Consider the following 15290-nt stretch of genomic DNA (forward strand, 5'->3'; position numbering starts at 1 on the left):
GACCCTGAACATTCTGTTCCTTACAACTTTTAAGGGACACCTATCATCAAACTACCCGCCTGGGAGAACTACACTTATTAAATCAATTCATTACCATTTTCTTAACATCTAACCAGAACACCAAATGTCCTTTTTCATAAATCTAAACAATTCTAGGGGAGCAAAAATAAGATAAGGGGTTGTTTTGTCATAAGCTTAAAAAATAATTAAAAAAAATTTTTTTCTAGCTATTACTTACTGAGGGCTTACTATGTGCCTGATATTGGTCTAAGTCTTTCACATGTCTAAATCATTTGATCCTTACAATCCCTCTTCGAGTGAGGTACTATTATCCTTATTTTTAGAGGGAGAAATTGAAGCACAGAGAGATAAAATACTGTGGCTAAGAATACAGAACTAAGAAGAGATAAAGCCAGAACTCAAACCCGAGGAGTCTGATCCCAGAGCTCACACCCTTCACGATTCTACACTGAATCGCCAACATAATACAAAGTTATGCAAAGAGTCTCAAGCTTCTTCTAACCAACTTTTTGCCTGGGATTAGGAGAAGGTAAAAACCCCTCTTTTTATATCTTCTTTCTGATTCAGAACAAGGACATTTAGCTCCAGAATAAACAAGCAGACTGTTCAGGAACTAACTGCTTGGAGATCCTATGTGTAAGAACAAATCTTGTGAGACATACTGACCAATTTGACCAATTTGACCAATTTGCCTGGAGGGGCCCTAGGCAAAATAAAAGTGCTTTCTGTTCTTATTTTTCCCCTTTCCTTTTTCTTTCCTTATCCTTGTATCCAAAGCTCATATATGGCCAAAATACACTGATATTCATGCCAAGGTGTTAACAGCTTATGTGGAACAGAACATTATCTTGAGCTTTTTATTAAAATTATTTGGAAAATTTATTATCTCAACCTCCACTCAAAGATTTATGTTAGGTCCCTGTATTAATTCTCCATGGCTGCTATAACAAGGTACCACAAACTGGATGGGTTCAACAATAGAAATTTATTGTCTCACAGTTCTGGAGGCTAGAAGTCTGAAATCAAGGTGTTGGCAGGGTTGGTTCCTTCTGAGGGCTGTGAGAAATAAACTGTTTCATGCTTCTCTCCTAACTTCTGGTAGTCTCAGGTTTTCCCTGGCTTCTAGAAGGCATTCTCCCTATCATCAAATCATCTTTCCTCTATGCATGTCTGTCTCTATGTCCAAATTTCCCCTTTTATAAGAACACCAATCATATTGGATTGGGGTCCTCCCTAATGACCTCATCTTAATTTGATCACCTGCAAAGATCCTATTTCCAAATAAGATCACATTCACAGCACTGAAGGGTTGCAACTTTAACATCCTTTGAGGGGATACAATTCAACCCATAGCAGCCCTCGTTCTCATTTCTCTTTGTGAATATGCTGACAAGAGCTCCATCTATAAGAAAACACTCCTCATGGCTATATTAAGTAGTAGAGATCTCTTGCCACAGTGGTTAGACGTCTCCCAATAAGAATTTAAGAAATGTACAAATAGCTTAGTTACTGTACTTTGGTAAACTATATCCAGCTCTACTTAGTTGGCTTTACCTGTTACTCCTGAACACTGAATGACTAATTAATCAATTCATTTATGCATTAACCTATTCAATTACTCATTGTTCACGCATCACTTATTTACTGAGTGCTTATTATATGCCATGCTTTGTGCTAGCTGCTGGTTGCACATCAGTGAATAAAACATAATTCCTGTTTTCCTATTTACAAGACTACAAACTTGCTCTCCTGGTGGATATTTAACTGAAAGAAACACTCACTTGGTTCTGTAACAGTACTTTCCTAAGTCAGATTTGTAGCTAACAACCAGTTCTATCCAGGAAGTAAGAGGCTGTGAGAACTAAAAGGGACCAAAGCGATCATATGATCTAGGCTACTCACTTTACAGAAAGGGAGGCTGTGCCACAGAGAAGCCTACTGCAAGAGATAGAGAAAAAAAGAGTTCAAGGACAAATGGAATAAAAAATGTCTGTATTCCCATTTTTTCTTGAACTTTAGGATAAAGAAGAAAGTGGAAGGAATAAAACTATACCTGATATTAAGGAATGATTGTTAATTTTGTTAAGTGCGGTAAAAGCATTGTGATAATTCGGTGAATTATCCTTATTGCATACATATGCAATGCATACATACTTAAGTATTTGGAGGCAAAATGCCATGATAGCTAAAATTTATTTCAAAACATTTCAGCCCAAAAAATATATAAAACAAATTTTCAAAATGTTAATTTTTAAATCAAGGTGATGAGGATACAGAGTTCCCTATTTTTTAGTACGGAAATTTGTTGTTGTTTGAAATTTTTAAAATAAAAGGTTAAAAAAACTGTCTTCCTAAAGGCAAAATTATATACTTAACAGGTTCTCAGAGTCTCTGCATTGGGAAATAAGCTTCACAAAATATTAGTTTTAAATATGGAGACTATGGCTTCTAAATTATAATTATGATGTTTTCTTCAATATTTTTCCACCCAACACGACCCTCCAATAATATGACTCCAGTAGTCCATATTCATATAGCTGTCATTTGCATAGTATTTTGAAATAAGAATTTTTATATGGAACTAATCTGATTCAAAATCAGACATCTTAATATACGCATGTTAAGAATAAATTTTAATGACAGGAACACTATTAAGTATCAGATAACAGAGCTACAAATACATTTGATTACTTAAACAATTTTAAAGTAATAAATTGGAGCACAGTAAAACACAGTAGTATTAACACATTATAGAATGTTAGATGGAAATAAAATTTGGAGCTGACTTTATTTTTCATATATGGCCTTTATTATGTTGAGGAAAGTTCCCTCTATGCCTACTTTCTTCAGGGCTTTTATCATAAATGGGTGTTGAATTTTGTCGAAAGCTTTCTCTGCATCTATTGAGATGATCATATGGTTTTTCTGACTTTATTTTTATTTGACAAATCATTCTGAAAGAATCCCAAAACAGTAAGTTTGTAGAACTGATCTATGAATACCAGATACATACAACCTATTAAATCTCAAAAACAACATATTCATATGACAAAGAATTATACTGAGATAGCAAAATTTCAGTGAAAGTGCATATTTTAAAAATAATTCTATTAATATAAAACTCATAAAATATTAATTTTAAAAGTTCAAATAACTAAAATCATAGGAACAATTTTCAAAGTCTTTTTGCTCAACTGAAAAAATATAGCAGAACCTCACTAGGAAGAAAGAAAATAACATGCATGTTATTGTACACTTTAAGTGACTGTAAACACCACCATGTTATTTAATCTACGGTATAACCCTATACATGTGATATCAAAATATTTGAAAGTAGCCTCGCCACCTGTACCATCTAGCAATATTATGGTATCATCAAGCTAAGACCATATAATGCTACTCTGGAAGTAATAAGATACAGAGGTATGTTACCAGGACTATATACGTTCAACAAAGGAAATACTCTCTCTAAATGGTAACCATATTATCTGCACATACCATGCAAAATTCTTACAAACACAAATTCACACTCCATCTTACAAGTAACTGTGATTGATAAATGGATTATGTTAGAATTCCCTCTAGCAAACAGTGAACAAGCAGCTTTAATGAGGCTTATGATCCTACCCTATGGATATCCTAGGGAATCTGAAAGTGAGTATTTGGCCACCAGATACAGGTCAGGTGCTACAATTCCTGCTCCCAGATCATTAAATTTTTTTCTAAATTTAAACTTTTTAACTTCTTTAGCTATGCAACAATAATCAAGACACTTTGGAAACAGTATAAGAAACATTACTTTCAGCAATAAGCATTAAGTTCTTGGAAAACATGTTTTCAGAGAATCACAGACTTTTCCAGCAAGAAGGAACTTTTGAGATCACTTAGTCAGAGTCCCACATTTTATACAGTAAATAGCCGAAGTCCACATAGGTTAAACGATTTTCTGAAAGCTGCAATTCTGTTCAGTGTCAGAGCTGGGACCAGAACCTGGCTTCCTGACTTTCAGTCTAGCACAAGTCCCAGTAATCAAACAAGTGTTTGAAAAATCACAGGTTTCCAATGGTATACTTATCACTCCAGATGTTGACATGAAGAACTGTTCTTCTCTATCTGTGAGGGCCATCACCTTTGACTTAGCAGGAGCTTTGGGGCAGAAACACACGGCGCATGATGGGGTCAAGGAGCTGAACAATCAAGTACCACTTAGTCCTGGTACTAAGTGAGAGGTATTGGCCTCATGTCCTGAGAAGTCAATAAAGTATTTCTTGAAGGGTTATTACAAAAGGAACACTAACCTAGGGGCTGTGAGGAATACAAAAGAAGGAAGAGAAGTATACCTTCCTGTAAGTCTCAAGGAGTTCTTTCTAGTTCAGAATATAAGACAACACAAGACAAGTGAGACTTGAGTGCTCATGTGTGTAAAATACACATTAGAAGCTAAAGGAAATTAGAAACAGAGATCAGTGCAGATCAGAATCATCAAGAAAGGCTTCAGGTAAGAGCAGGGATGTAGGCTTTGTGTGAAAAAACAACATGCTTCTGATCAACAAAGGGGTGCCCTTACATAAATAAAAAGATGGGTACAAACCCTGAGTTTAGTTAAAATGCTTCAACTTCCTTCACTAGTGACACTGGGAGATGCAGCCAAATGAATGGTACTACTCACTGGCAAAACCACCACTCAGTATCGTTTCTGGTAATACTATTTTAATTTAAAGAATTTTTTAACCAAACCAGTACACTTGATTTCTATTTCTTGTACAAAGTACAATATTAGCACTAAAGCATTTTCTTTAATCTTTTGTCTAAAATAAAGATTTTTAAAAATATCTTACTAAAATAGAGATGATGTAAAGAAGTACCTAAAAAATCCCAGATTTTTTTTAAAATGAGATTTTTCCACAGGTGAAGTTGGGATTGTTTTTCTTTCAATAAAAATGTTGAAAATCATGAAAGAAAGAAGGTAAAGGGTGTACACTTCAAGAATCTTCAAAATTCTGTATTTGGATAGTATCAGATGAATTATCAAGAAATGGCCAAAATGCTATTAAAATACAGGGAAAGTGATGAGAAGAATCAAAATAATCTACAATAGGCCATTCGGACTCTCAATGGGGCTATTTTTAAAGAAAAACATTGCTTGATCCCACTATGAATATTATTTTGGGAAATTTTTCCCCAAAAACCCAACAAAATAAAAACATTCCAGAACATCAATTGTGCCCCCAATTGGCTATCCAGGACATGACTTTTGATTATTATCCTTGTCAGAACTTTTCCATTCCACCGTTAACTAAGAAGACTGCTGTTTTTATCCAATACTTCTTTGACTCTACTTCCCAATTTTACCTCAATCCTAACAACCCTATTGCTTTGACAAAGGCTGTATAAATGTCAACTTTTCTTGCCCTTTTCTCTTGCCAAATCATTCAACAACATCTTCCCTCTCTAATTTTGAATCTTTTTTTCCCACTTATTTTTTTTTGTTCATTAAATAGCTTACTGCTGAAGTTCCTTTCTCCATAGTTTAAATTCAAAACACACATGAAGAGAGAACTAATGTTTAAAACAATAAACCAAGAAAACTTTCTGGAAATAAAAGGCTTATTTTATATATCAAAAGGGCCCATCAGATATCTGGGAAAACTGATACACAATGATCTACTCTAAAAGATATCCTGGTAAAATGATTAGACACTATTAATAAAGGAAAATATCCTAAAGAGAGCATGGCAAAAAGGACAAATAACATACAACAGTAAGTATTAAACTGGCAACAGACTTATTAAAAGCAAACTGAAAACAAGGCAAAAAATAGATCAGCCTTTTCAAGAAATTCAAGGAAAAAAAGTATGAACTAGATATTTTAAATCCGTCCAAGCTATCCTTCAGGCATCAATGCTATTGCAAAAGTTTTATACATGCAAGGGAATGCTATACCCATGGGCACTTCTTGAACAATCTACTAGAAGATTAGTTTCAAACAATCAAAAGATGAGTAACTTTGGCAAAAGGACAGAAGGGTGAGCATTTAATATAATTATCTCTAACACTAAAAAAACAAGGCTAGGGATAAATGAAGAATATACAAATGATATATATTCTGACAAAGTAGTACAACTTCAAGACAACAGTAAGGAAAGGAGGAAAGTAAAATAAACTCACTGATAGTGAACTTATTAAAGTTGTGGTAAAAAAAAAAAATACCACAAAAGACTATCATAGTAGTACTAAAAAGTTAAACACAGAAGAGTGGGCTCAAAGCATCTTTAAAAGGTGTAAATATCAAGATTATCACTACAACAAAAATACAAGCTTTCATAAACAGACTCCTCCCCCACAAAAAAATTTAAAAGAATATAAGATCAAAGAAAACACATAAGAAATACAGCAAACATAATTATGAATATTTACCAAATGGCACAGCAATGATCTTTATAAAACAGAAACTACAGCAGAATCAAGGAGACCAACAGAAACACATTAACCATTGAAGGCTTAAATACCACTCTCAGTACAAAATAGATCAAGTGGACAAAAACTAAATGAAAATATAGATGACATAAATAATACAGTCAATAAGGTAGATCTTCTGGAAAGATATTAAACTTTACACTATGAAAATAGAGACTATCTTTTCCTCAAGAAAACATGGAAGACTGACAAAAACTGATCCTCTTCTAAGTCATGATAAAAGCTTCAGTGCATTCCAAATAAAATTATTATAAACAATACTCTGACCATTTTGTCACAAGTCTAGATTTTAATAACCAAAAATTTTTAAGAGGTCTTTCTACATGAAAACTTAAAAACCTTCTACTGCACTGCTTTTTGGTGAAGAAATACAAACCTTCGAAAAAATAAAGATAATAAAAACACTACATATCAAAATCCATGAAGTACAATATAAAGCAGTGACCAGAGGAAATATCATGGCCTTAAACACCTAAAGAAGTAAAAAATTTTTTAATGAAAATAAATTAATTAGATCCCAAATTGAAGACCAAGAAAAAAGAACAAAAGGGTCAAATTAAAAGAGCACAAGAGGGCTTCCCTGGTGGCGCAGTGGTTGAGAATCTGCCTGCCAATGCAGGGGACACGGGTTCGCGACCTGGTCTGGGAAGATCCCACATGCCACGGAGCGACTGGGCCCGTGAGCCACAATTACTGAGCCTGCACGTCTGGAGCCTGTGCTCCACAACAAGAGAGGCCGCGATAGTGAGAGGCCTGCGCACCGCGATGAAGAGTGGCCCCCACTTGCCGCAACTGGAGAAAGCCCTCGCACAGAAACGAAGACCCAACACAGCCATAAATAAATAAATTTAAAAAAAAAAAAAAAAAAAAAGAGCACAAGAAAAGATATAACAAAGGCAAAATCAGAAATTAATGAAATAGAAAAGAAAAAACAATATATCTCATTAATAAATCAAAATCCAAGTTTGCTGAAAAATTAACATAATGGACAAACTAGCTACTTTCATCAAGGCAAAAAAAAAAAAAAGAAGAAAAAAGCAAAAAATAAAATAAAAAATAACTAGAAGGAAACAATCATTGAAGGAGAAGAAATTTAAAAGTCCTAAGAGAGTACAATGCAGACCACCACACAAATAAATTTGAAAAACTAGACAAAACTGCTAACTACTAAAATTGACCCAACTAGAGATTAAAGAACTTAACAATCAATTTCCGTGGGAAAAAATCAAGAGTTACAAGGAATGTCCTCACCAGAACCAGAGAATTTCACATTAAAAAAAAAAAATGCTGCCAATATAGTAGAAATAGTTCTGGAACACAGAAAATGAAGGTAAACCTCAAATTCTTTTTATGAAGCAAGTTGAATGTTGATACCTGAATCTGATAAAAAAAAATAGTACAAAAACATAATTACAGGCCAGTATCACTTTTAAATACCAATAATAAAATACTACATAAAATATTACTGAACACACTTCAGTACCATATTAAGTAAATAATATACCATAACAAAGTGAGATTTATTCCTAGAAAGTACAGTTGGTTCAATATTAGAAGCACAGCAATATATTATACCATATTAATTGACCTGAGAAAAACGTGATCATTTCCGTACATGCTAAACAATCACTCGACAAAATTCAATACCCATTCCATAAAAACAAAACATCCATTCAAGAACAGAGGAACTGGTGATTATTTCCTTAATATAACTATAAGACACACATAAACATATTCACATATACACAAATATGCCTTAGTCCTAAAGCCAGTATCACATTTAGTGGGGGTACTACTTTAGGCATTTCCAATAAGATCAAGAAGAGGAAAGGATGGTCATGAACTTCACTACAATTTACTATATACTGGATGCATATTAGGCAAAACAAATCGGAAATATAAGAAGTGGAAAAGAAGGAAAACTAGTATCTCCTTGTATATGATATACAGTTTCCTAAGAAAACCCTGGAGAATCATTACTAAAACTACCCCAAATTCAGTAAATTAACAGGATATAAAATGAATGCATAAAAATCAATAACTTTCATATACACAAACAAGAATCACTTAGAAGATAAAATGGTAGACTAAAACTGCACTGACAGTACAAACAAAAATGGTTTACTATTTAGGAATAAGTGTAACAAGAAATGTGTAAAACTAATATGAGGAAAGCTTTAAAATACCTCAGAAGATACGAAAGTAAAAACTGGTGAAATTCAAAAACATTCCCTGTTGTTGAATAGAACATCTATAATCATAAAGATGTCAGGTTTTCCCAAAATTAATTTAACAAAATTCCAATGAAAATGCTACACAACAAAATATAGAAAAATATGAATAGCTAGAATTACACTGAAAAAGAAAATCTACGAGGCACTACCAGCCCTACCAGATATTAAAATACACTACAAAACCTCAGAAATTAATGCACTAGTATGGCAATGAAGCATAAATAGAGAGTCAAACCAGAAGGATTCAATGGAAAGTACATGAATAAACTCAAGTATGTACGGAAATTTAGTATATAATAAAGGTGGCATCTAATATCACTGAAGCAAAGTTTTTTATTTTTAATAAATATTGTTGAAAACTTGGAAAATCATTTAGGAAAAGATAAAATTTGGTTGATACCTCCTGTCATGTAAAAGAATAAACTCTAAGTGAAAAAGAGATTTAAATGTAAAGAATGAAGTCGTATAATAAAATTCATATATACCTGTCTGTAGAACAAGGTTACTAACTATGACTCAATATCCATAGTAAATGAAAGATTGATAAATTTGACCACATTAAAAATTTAAAAATTCATCTTCTACATGACAATAAAACAACACAAGTATAATCAAAGGAGAAAAGTCAAATTGGGAGAAAATATCTGCAAAATATGTAATAGATTAATGGCTAATATAATTCATATCTAAAGAACTCTTCAAAATCAAGGAATAAAAACAAAAAAATGTTAGAAAAAATGGGCAAAAGACGTGAGCAGACAATTCACAATAAATAAATAAATAAAATTTAAAAACTGGTCCTTTTTACTTACAGCAATGAGGGAATACAATGCCTGGATTTATGCTCCCACTTCATGTGGGATAAATAAAACAATAACTTTTAAAAAACCTACTACTAGATATAACTACACATCTACTATAATGGCTTAAATGTTTAAAACTAATGAAACCAAGTGGTGGCAAGATATGGGGCAACTGGAATTATCCACGTTGCTGGTGGGAAGGTATAATGGTACAATCACTCTGGAAAACAGGGTGGCTGTTTCTTTTAAAGTTAAACATGCACTTCCACACAACCCGGAAATTCCACTCCTAGTTATTTCCCCGGAAGAAGTTAAAATATATACCTACACAAAAACCTGTACGTGAATGTTTATACATCTTCATTCATAATGGTCAAAAACTGGAAACAACACAAATATCTATCCAGAGGTAAACAGATAAAGAAACTGCAGTAGTTTCCAATGGACTACTACCTATCATTAAAGAGGAATGAACTACTAATGAACTACAGCATGGATAAATCTCAGAAATATTATGCTAAGTAAAGGAAGCCAGACACAAAGAGTAAAAACCTATATAATTCCATTTACATGACATCCCTAAAAATGCAAAAAAAAAAAAAAGGGGGGCAGAAATCATTTCCTCAGGGTGAGAAAAGGGGACTGACTGAGAGAATTTCTGAGGATGATAGAAATGCTCTGTCTTGATTATAGTAGTGGTTATACGATATACATGTGTCAAAACACATCAAACTATACATTTAAAAGGATGAATTTTACTGTTTGTAAATTATACTTCAATAAACCTAACCTTAAAAAAGTATGCAGACTTTTAAAGGCTTTTAATATATATTTCCAAATTGCCCTTCCATTAACTTAATTTCTTCTCCTACTCCCATTTAATTTACATTCCCACTGGCATTCTACAAGTGTCTGCGCCCTCATCAGCCTCAATGTCATCAGATTATTATTTTAGATTTTTCCTATTTGATAAGTTCTTTCAAAATGTTGCCTCACTGTTTTGATCTGCATATTTCTTAGTTTTTAGTGATGGTGAACTTTTTTTCATTTATTTCTCAGGTAGTCGTATTTCTTTTCTGCTCATTCTTTTTAATCATTGTTTTAAGAAATTACTTGGTGTTTTTCTTATTAATTTTCTTAAAGCTTGCTATATATCCTAAAATAGTTGTCATAAATATACTTCCCAGATTTTCACTTGCCTTTCATTTTTCAATTTTTTTAATATACAGATATCTTCAAATTTGAAATTTCACAATATTTTATACGATTTTGGGGGTATTTTTATTTAGAAATTTCTTTCCTCATGTATAGTTCAGTTAAATATTCAGCTAAATGTTTTCTAATTATTTATAGACTCAATTTTTTAACTCTTTAAATCTCTGTTGATACACTGGCTACTAGCCACATGTGGTTTTGTAAATGTAAACCAATTAAAATTAAGGTTTTTTCCTAGGTTTCTTCTAGTTGTATGGTTTCAGGTCTTACATTTAAGTCTTTAATCCATTTTGAGTTTATTTTTGTGTATGGTATAAGAGTCCAATTTCATTCTTTTGCATGTGTGTATTCCATTTTCCCACCACCATTTATTGATGAAACTATCTTTGCCCTATTAAATATTCTTGGCACCCCTGTCAAAAATTAGTTGATCGTATATGCATGGCTCTCTATTCTGTTCCATTGGGCTATGTCTGTCTTTATGCCAAAAGCATACTGTTTTGATTACTATAGCATTGTAATATAGTTTGATTCAGGAAGTGTAATGCCTCCAGCTTTGTTCTTTCTCAAGATTGCTTTGGCTATTCAGGGTCTTTTGTGGTTCCATACACATTTTAGGATTGGTTTTTTATTTCTGTGAAAAATGCCATTGGAATTTTGGTAGGAATTCCATTGAATCCGTAGATTGCTTTGGGTAGTACAGACGTTTTAATAATGTTAATGCTTCTAATCCTTGAGCACCGGCCTTGGCAATGATTTTTTGCAATTGAAACCAAAAGCATAGGTAACAAAACCAAAACTAAACAAGTAGGACTACATCAAACTAAAATGATTCTGCACAACCAAGGAAACCATCAACAAAATGAAAAGGCAACCTATGGGATGGGAGAAAATACTTGCAGACTACATATCTGATAAGGGGTTAATATCTAAAATACATAAGAACTCATATAACTCACTCGCAAGACAAAATAACCCAATTCAAAAATGGGCAAAGAACCTAAAGAGACACTTTTCCAAAGAAGACATACAAATGGCCAACTAGTATATGAAAAAGTGCTCAACATTATTAATCATCAGGGAAATGAAAAATTAAAACCACAATGAGACAACACCTCACACCTGTTAGAATGGCTATTAGAGATAACAAGTGTTGGTGAGGGTATGGGAGAAAAGGGAGCCCTTGTACGCTGTTGGTGGGAACGTAAATTGGTACAGTCATTATGGAAAACTGTATGGAGGTTCCTCAAAAAAAAAAAACAAAACATTAAAAATTGAACTACCATATGATCCAGCAATCCACTTCTGGGTATATATCTAAAGGAAAAGAAATCATTATCTTGAAGAGATATCTGAATTCCCATGTTACTGCAGCATTATTAAAAATAGCCAAGATACATACATGACCTTAGTGTCTGCTGATGGATAAATGGACAAAGAAAATGTGGTATATATATGCCATGGAGTATTATTCAGTCATAAAAAAGAAAGAAATATGCCACTTGCAACAACATGGGTGAACCTAGAGGACATTATGCTAGAGGATATTATGCTAAGTGAAATAAACCAAGGCACACTGAAAGACAAATACTGTATGATCTCAGTTATATGTGGCATATACAAAAGTGAAACTTATAAATCAGAGTATAGACCAGTGGTACCAGGGGCTGGGGTGTGGAAGAAATGGGGAGATGCTGGTCAAAGGGTACAAACTTTTAGTTAGAAGAAGAGTAAGCTCTGGGGAGCTAATGCCCAACATGGTGACTATAGTTAATAATGCTGTAAACTTCAAATTTGCTAAGAGTAGGTCTTAAGTGTTCTCACCACAAAACAAAACAGAAGGTAACTATGTGAAGTGATCAATGTGTTAACTTGATTAATCACTTCACAATATATATGTATAATAAATCATCACTTTGTATACCTTAAGTAAATCATGTTGTACAACCTAAACATACGCAAATTTTGTCAACTAAACCTCAATAAAGCTGGGGAAGAAAGCAAGATGAAAAAAATTATTAATTAGAATTAAGTTAAATTTAAAATTCAGTTCTTCGGTCACACTAGTCTCATTATTTAAGACTATTTTTTAGAGCAGTTTCAAATTCAATTTTACTAAATGTAAAGCAATTTAGGTAAAACTGAGTGGAAGATACAGCAAGTTCTCATACACCACTCTCCCCTCCTCCCAAATATAGCCTTGCACACTATCAACATCCCACACCACGGTATTACATCTGTTACAACGGATGAACCTACACCGATACGTCATTATCACCAAAACTCTACAGCTTACGTTAGGGTCCACTTGTGGTGTTGAATATTCTATGGCTTTTGACAAATGTATAATGATATGTATTCACAATTGTTTCACTTCCCTCAAAGTCCTCTGTACTCCGCCGATTCATCCCTCCCTTCTCTCTAACTCTTGGCAAATCACTGATGTTTTTAGCACCTTCATATTTTTGCCTGTTCCAAAAGTTATTTAATTGGAATTATACAGATTTTCAGTTAGTAATATGCATGTAGCTTCCTTCATGTCTTTTCATGTCTTAACTGCTCATTTCTTTTTAATGTAGAGTACTATTGCATTGTCCAGATGAACCACAGTTTATTTAACTATTAAAGGACATCTTTATTCAAGTTTTGGCAACTATGAATAAAGCTGCTATAAACATCTGTGTGTAGGTATTTCTGTGGATATCAGTTTTCGACTCCTTTGGGTAAATACCAAGGAATTTAACTGCCGGATCATATGTTACAGTATGTTCAGTTTTGTAAGAAACTGCCAAACTGTCTTCCACAGTGGCCATACCACCAGCAATGAATGAGAGTTCCTGTTGTTCCACATCTTCACCAGCATTTGGTATTGTACTACCCACACTGCCAGTGCTTAACAGCCACATGTGGCTAATGGCTCCCATACTGGACAGTAACATACAGGATATTTCCATCATCACAAAAAGTTGTATCGGCAATGCTGCTCTGTTTAAAACTTAATTGTTTATACAGTGGAAGAAGAACTAAGGGGACAGCCTTTTTTTTTTTTTCTCTGCATAAATCCATCCCTTCTCTCATTGCATTTTGATGGTTTTTGTTTATATTTGCTCAGAAGTTCAAATCCCTGCTCAGCCACTATATGTCCATTAATAAATTATTTACCCCCCGCCCCCAGTCTCAGCTTCCTCATCCTAATCACTTATCAGTTTAGTGCATTAAATTAGATAAGCAAGATAGGATAAATTACAACACTCATCATGTTAAGTCCTCATTTGCAAACTCTTGCCTGTTAGGAGTTTGTTTTTTAAATGTCTCAGTATGGTACTTTGAGGATCCTTACTGAAGGCAAAAGCTTAATACTGTATTTACCTGATGTGGATTTCTGTAACCCAAAAGTAGATTCGCTGCTTTTATATCAGCATGAACATATTCATTTTCATGTATATATTCCAGTACATCCAACTGTGAAAAGAAATATATAAGGTTATACTGATGTCTATTTAGAACTCCTGATCAACCTGAACATTCTGAATAGAGAATAACATGTATTTTTTTTCACATTAACAATGACAAAATGATGTATTTCACAATTATGCATTTATCTATTCTAAAATTATCACATGTGCTGGTCGCTCATCCTGGGAAAAAGGTGAATAAAAGGATCCTCAAATATCAAGTGTTTCAAAGGCACCTCTGATGGGGAGGAAGCCAAGACTCAACAATGCCTATGCTCCTGACAGCACGGTGCCCAAATCACACTGTGCAAAGAGGAAAAACATGATAAAATCAGAGACCTAAAGTGAAATAATCATGACTCCCACTCAACAATCCCTCGCCCAAGCAATAATTATAAATAAGTTTTTGGGGCTCCCAGAACAAAATCCCACGTCCATGATCACAGAGAAAGGCATTCTCCCTCTACAGAGTAACAGAAAACACCTATGCTTCATCTCTGAAACCCTTGAGGCTTGCATGTTACCTACGCCTAGTGCTCAATAAACATTTGTTGGCTGCCTAGAGGATGGATGGGAAAATTAATGAATTCTGTTTGCCACATCCCAACCTGGCATGAGTAGTCGCATTCTATCTAAAGTGGAAAAAATAAAATGGAGCTTTAGGCAAACCAAACACAAACAAGATAAGACGAATACGTGGTATAAACAAAATGTGTGCATGGGTGCTATTAAGATTTCATTGCTTCTTATTTGGCAAAGTATATATTATTCATTGCCACACTAATTACTGCCACCATCCCAAACTCATAATAAAAACTTTATAGCACCCCCTTACCACCACATGTGTAGTATGGAAAATAATATATTTTGCCATACTTTGCATTGTTATAAATATAACTGACAAAAGAGAGGTTATTCTTATAGCAATGCAAGCTTGTTCTGATATGTAAAACAAAGCTGTGAGAAAAAAAAAAAAAATCAGACTGTAGAACCAAAGCCTAATTGAGTTTGTAGTGCCAAACACAGCACATTCTGTCACTTACAGAGCCCACTGTTATCAATTTCACCAAAATAGTATCTACGTT

General features: G+C 33.7%; 1 protein-coding gene across 3 annotated transcripts in view; it reads right to left on the reverse strand.

Moving 5' to 3' along the window:
- Positions 1-15290, reverse strand: part of VRK2 (VRK serine/threonine kinase 2) — a 90008-nt gene that overhangs the window by 36765 nt on the left and 37953 nt on the right. For all 3 annotated transcript variants that reach the window (XM_082358239.1, XM_082358237.1, XM_082358238.1), the window contains exon 7: positions 14120-14212. In XM_082358239.1, the coding sequence (XP_082214365.1) occupies positions 14120-14212 (93 nt within the window). The remainder of the gene's footprint in view (positions 1-14119; positions 14213-15290) is intronic.

This window comes from Balaenoptera borealis (assembly GCF_965194805.1).
Source record: "Balaenoptera borealis genome assembly, chromosome: 15".
NCBI classification, from domain to species: Eukaryota; Metazoa; Chordata; class Mammalia; order Artiodactyla; family Balaenopteridae; genus Balaenoptera; species Balaenoptera borealis.